The sequence below is a fragment of the Bidens hawaiensis genome, unplaced genomic scaffold, assembly GCF_021521415.1.
Source record: "Bidens hawaiensis isolate Kalapana, Puna unplaced genomic scaffold, B.hawaiensis_p1.1 tig00039279_1, whole genome shotgun sequence".
Taxonomy (NCBI): Eukaryota; Viridiplantae; Streptophyta; class Magnoliopsida; order Asterales; family Asteraceae; genus Bidens; species Bidens hawaiensis.
This window is the reverse complement of record NW_027496917.1, coordinates 98,261-104,260: the sequence shown is the minus strand read 5'-3', so window position 1 is coordinate 104,260 and position 6,000 is coordinate 98,261. Positions and strand designations below refer to the sequence as shown.

Below are 6,000 nucleotides of genomic sequence, written 5' to 3'. Positions count from 1 at the left end.
AACACAAATAGAAATTTAAGTTACGTAATTGAGACAAAATAAAAGTTGAGTGACCTGATTGGGACAAAACAAAATATGAGTGACTTAATTGGTACAAACTTGAAACTTAGTTACTATTCTATAGTAACAATTATGATTATTCAAATGTTTAGGAGAAGAAACTAATTCATAAAGATTAAAAAAAAAACACAATGCAAAATATGAAATAAACTAAGCTGGATGAACTTAAATCCCATCACTCAAACGGGCCGAAACCGGTCCAATCGGTCCGGGCTCAAAACGCCCGTGTTAAAAGGAAGGAAGCCCAGCAATCAACCTAAACTTTTCATAAGAAACCCAAAACACGAATTGCCAAGGCCCGAGCCGAGCCCAAGTAGGAAAAAGCCCTTTCCACAAAGCTCTAAACCCTTCAAATCTCACAGTTTTCACCAAACAATCATAACTACTTGTATACTCATTACCCACCTGGTTCATCATTCGTGTCTTGACCACGTCAGCCGGGCAACTTATGGTTGTAGCCGAGAGGCCGGACATCATAGAGGCTAAAGTGTGCGCGTATATGTTATCTTTAGCAATGTTACTATTAATAACAAAATGTTTTGCATGATCATAACAAGCTAATTCGCCCATGTTTACCAAAAACGCTCTTTGAATATTGGGAATCACTCCCCTCCAAAGTCCTTTAAACCCGTCGGTGCTAATGATTTTAGTTAGAGCGTCAACTGACCCAGAGTACCGTGGCTGGAGCCCTTGGCTAACCATTCGCCCATCGGCTTGCATCCTGACTTTAACCAGATCAGCAGGGCTAGCCACTACCTGCACTATTAATACCAAGATTTGACCAGTTTTGACCCACGTGCACAATTTCAACTAGGGGTGCAAGCAGGCCGAGTGGAGCCGTGCCCTAGCTCGAAGAGGCTCGAGCTCTTTTTCTAAAGCTTGAGCTTGTGTATTATTTATTAATTAATTTATTAACATTTTTAATTATTTTAATATATTTCGAGAAACATTAAACGAGCCTAAGCTGGAGTCGAGCCTGTGAGCAACACCTTAAAGGCTTAAACAAGCCAAAGCTCGAGTCAAGTTCGTGGGCAGCACCTTAAATGAGCCAAAGCTCGGCTCAAGCTCGCTAGTGTAGTGTGGAACTAATACATAGAAGTCCAAAAGGTTAAAATTAAAAAACACACAAGGGTCGTTAAGACTCGACGAGCCTAAACAATCTTCCCATACAAGGCTCGAGCTCGATAATTAAATGAGCTTTTTTGAGGCTCATCTACTTCTAGTTTCAAGCTTTTCATCGATCCGATATTGAGTAGCTCGTGAGCAGCTCATTTGCACCCCTAATTCAACAGCAGATTTGCAATTTCAACACTTTTTAAAACCCTAAATCCTAAATTTGGTACAAAATCCCAAATTAAACAATTTCTTCCTATACTAAGTTAAACTAATACCATCTTCTGTGTACGAATTCATATGTTTTCTCATCCAAAGAACTTAATTCATCAAAATTCATAAAAATTCGTAAGAATTTAATAAATCTGTAACTCAAATTATTTAGCTCAATAAATCTGTAACTCAAATATATACTAATTAATTAGTTACTAATTAAAAATATATATATTTTAAGCCCAAATTCATTATTTTGATCCAACTTTTTTCCCAGACCCCAAATTTTCAAGCTTAAATGGCAAAACCAAAAAACTCGAAACCCAAGTTTCTGTTTTAGCCCGAAACCGAATCAACTCGAATCATGCACATCTAATTTCAACCATAGGTAAAGGTTTGCAATTTCAACACTTTCTATAAACCCCAAATCCAAAATTTTCAGTACAAATTAAACAACCTTCTCCAAAAACAAGTTAAACTAATCCATCTTCTGCGTACTAATTAGTAGGGGTGCAAACGAGCCGAGCTGCTTGAGAGCTACTTGAGATCGGCTCGTGAAAAATCTCGATCGAGTCGGAGCCCAAGCTTCAATTTTTGAGCTCGAGCCGTCCTGCGAGCCTAAACTAGCTTGTTATTAATATATATTTAATAATTAGTAGTTAATCTATATAATATTATGAAAAAAGAACTAAATAATATACATTATATTATTACTACTATATATAATACTATATATAAATATGAACTTTGACGCCGCAATCGGCCTATTGGGCCACTTGACGGCACCATATTAGTCGGTGAATTTAGTTTCTTTTAGTTCAGTTCCCATAATAAACGTAATGGAAACCGACCAAACGTCAATTTTTTTTTTGTTTTAGTTCCGGTACCATAACAAACCTGAAAGAAACCGACCGAGTTCGCGCAGACTCGTGGCTGTATTTAAAGCTCATGAAAGACAACGCTCAGGTTTTACCAATGGGCAAGTTTACCGACTGACTCCTGCCCCCCACCCCCAAAAACACCTCAATTTTTATATTTTTTTCGTTTTTTTAGTTCCGATGCCGTAACTTACGTAATCAAAACCAACCGAATTCTTGTCAAGTTACCGCCTCAATGATCGAGACCGACAACGCTTGAGTTTTTCCACCGCCCGGTTAACCAAATAAACATCGTCTTAAATATTTTTGTTTTCTTATATGTTAATTTTTTATATGTTAATTTGACGAATTAGTTTTTTGGTTTTTAACGTTCACATTCTACCAATGGTGTCTATATCATAACGAACATATCTGACTGAATTTGTGTCGACTCATCGTCGTAACACTTGGGCTTTAACAACGCCCGCGTTTCAACGCAGGGGTTTTGCCACGCCGGGTAGAAAAACTAGTTATATATAAGTTATAATTCAAAAACTATATAATTAATATAAATATATAACAATTAGTTAAGAAACAGTACACTAGCTGAACTCAAGCTTCAAAACCTACTAACGAGCCAATCTTGAGATGTTATAACTCGTTTAAGGGCTATCTGGGTTTGGTGAGACAGGTCAAATGCATGATAAGCCTCCGTTTACAAATAAAACAATCTTGTGGCTTGTTTTAAAGGTTTCGTTTATATATATTTAAGATATATAATAAACTTAAGTATATAAAAGTTAGTTAAAAAATAGTAAAAAGCTTAAACAACTACCGACAAGCCAAGCTTGAGCCTAGTCGAGTAACCATGGTTTTAACTTATTAAAATTACCTGAGCAATAACGCCGGAAACACCACCAATTAAGGCCTTAATTGGCAAAGCAACAGACCCATTATTACCATCACCATGATCGACAAAAGCATGACGCAATTGCTCGTAGCCAACGGTTCGAATGGGCGTATAGAACAGGTGTCTGACAATGGCGGGAGAGAGGCCGTTGTAGAGGCCAGTGAGGCCTTGTTTACGGAGGATGTCGGAGGCCACGTGGAAGGCGGAGAGTGGGTGGTTGGTGGAGTGTAATTGGAGTCTGGTTTTGGTGATGTCGATGGGGAAAGTGGTGGTTTCGGCCACCGTGGCGGAGAGTGATGCCAGAATGATCTTGTTGATGGCTGTGGCTCGTGGTTCGGGTTGGTCTTCAGCCATGGAGTCTGATCTCTCTCTTTAGCTTAAACCAACTCATTTTCTTTTAGTATGACTATGGAGGCATCGGTTAAATACATAGTATCATGATACACTAGTATTTTTATTCGGGAAAAAACTCTCACCTAAAAGCATTCTCAGCAGCTCCTCTAAAATACTATGAGTAGAGGTGCACAAACCGGTTTAAAACTCAAAACCGGTTCGGTTTGGTCAATAAAAATCAAAACCGGCTTATAATCGGTTTCGGTTCAGGTTAAAACTGGTTTCGTGACTAGGTTACCATCGGTTTCGGTTCGATTTTTGACCAGTTTTGGCCGGTTTTCGGTTAGGTTAACCGGTTTGAAACTAGTTTTTATGAAGAAAATTACAAACTGATTCCAAACCTACGGTTTCCATCGGTTCCAAACCAGTTTCTATATAATCGTTTTGAAACCGTTTCGGTTTCGGTTTGATTCTTGGGTCGTTTCGGTTAAACGGTTTATTTGCTCACCTCTGATTGTGAGTGAGAGCATTCACAACAACTCTATACTATTACGAGAGAAATCTTTAAATTTTTTAGAGGGTTGTAAGGGGTTGTGAAAGAAGAAGATAAAAATTTTTAAGAGATTATAAATTTGAAGAAACATTGTTCAACTATTTATTTTTTAATATATTTGAAAGTGGTTGTGAGTAGATGAGAGAAAAAATGTAATAATAAAGATGTAAGAAAATATTATTTAATTGTATATGAGAGAGTAAGGGGCTGTTTGGGTTTCCTTATTTTTACCTCCTTATAACTTATTAACTTTTGTAAGTTAAAATAGTGTTTGGATAATATAACTTATTAAACCTTTTAAAGAAGGAAAATGAGTTTTTCATAAGTTAGGATTGAGTAACTTATGAAAAACTCTTTATATAAGGTATAAGGAGGTGCAAATAAGGAACCCCAAACACCCATTAAATGTAGTGATTTTTAGTGTAATTATATAGATAAAGATAGAGGAACTGTGAATGAAACCTCTAAAACTTTTTAGAGGATTGTAAGTGGTTGTGAGTGAAGGAAATAAAACATTTTTAAGTGATGAGTAAATTTGGAGGAACACTGTTCATCATCTATTTATTTTTTAATATATTTGGAAGTGGTTGTGGGTGGATTAGAGAAAAAATGTAATGATAAATATGTAAAAATATATTATTTAATTGTATATGAGAGATAATATCCAGTGTTTTCTAACGTAATTATATAGATGGAGATAGAGAAGATACCGGGAATGCTCTAAGGCCAATCTTGTGAACACTCGCCTGAAGGCACGACAGTATGGTGAGATAAAGCTCGTTCAGTTCAATGATCCAACTACTGAACGTCACCTACTCGCCTAATCTCTCATCTCCCACTCAGTTAAAATAAACTTGGTCACATGAAACACCAAGACTCTTTCTTACGGCTTCACCACGAACTCATTGGCCACCAAAGAAGAATGCACCTATCACAATTATTAAAAAAAAACACTAATCTTTCAATTTAAGATTCACCATCTTCGTTATTCTTCACCCATAAAAATGAAAATAGCTTGATGTTTTCTTTCAATCTTGTGATTGATGCTTGCGATTTATTCAATAATAAAGTCTTATTTTTCACCTTTCATAAACACCAACATAACGTAAAGATTTAAATAGTTTACTCTTTTATCATAATAATATAATAATGATTCGAGCCAAGTTGACGAGTTGAACCTCTGAACCAGCCATGTAAACCGGGCATTTAACTTTTATGTCACATATGACTAGTTTGATTTATCGTTAACCAAAACCAAACCATTGAATTAACCTGCCATTCACCTAAAGCATGTCCATCAACTTGGCCCACAACCATTATACTATACAAAAATAAAACTTACATATTCATAAGAAGAAAAAAAAAACTAATCAATAAATTAATGATTTTCATCCCCATTTTTGATTTATTGGCAGGAAGGCTTAGGTTATTCAATGACGACTTAAATTTAATCCACTTGTGTCATTTTTAGTAGATTATGACAATAAGGCTGTTCATTATGGAGGGGTTTTAAAACCCCTTCGCGTCATCGCCACGTAGGAAACAAGGCTTCAAAGCCCTTCTCCTTAACACCTCGCTGTGGTTTAAAGCCTCATTTTATATATACACGTATATATATGTATGTGTGTGTATGAGACATGTCTAAAGGATTTAAGTAAGACCTTATGCAAAGTTGTCAGTTTAAATCCAAAGTCACTCGGATTTTAGTCTTACTGTGTGCTACATCATATTTATGCTCCTTTGGCGACACAACAACTGTCAAACGACAACTGACAGTATAATTTTTCAGAAAATATCCAAGACAAACTCTGAAGCCAACAAAGAACTGGAAGTATAATTTTTCAAAAAATATAAAATATATAAACCGAGAAGCAAATCATTATTGTTAACCCAAACCCGAATTCATAATACTTGAATACATACCAAAATGGCGGCAAAAACCTAGGGTTCTTCATTCTTGA

The 6,000-nt window shown here is 36.1% G+C and overlaps 1 protein-coding gene across 1 annotated transcript; it reads right to left on the bottom strand.

The window, feature by feature from the left end:
- Positions 1-249: 249 nt before the first annotated feature.
- Positions 250-3,507, bottom strand: LOC143591134 (mitochondrial uncoupling protein 3-like). Its single transcript, XM_077071434.1, has 2 exons — positions 3,136-3,507; positions 250-816 (listed from the first exon to the last, which is right to left on the bottom strand). The coding sequence occupies exons 1-2, from the start codon at positions 3,505-3,507 to the stop codon at positions 289-291; spliced, it is 900 nt and encodes a 299-aa protein (XP_076927549.1). The 3' UTR covers positions 250-288.
- Positions 3,508-6,000: the final 2,493 nt, after the last annotated feature.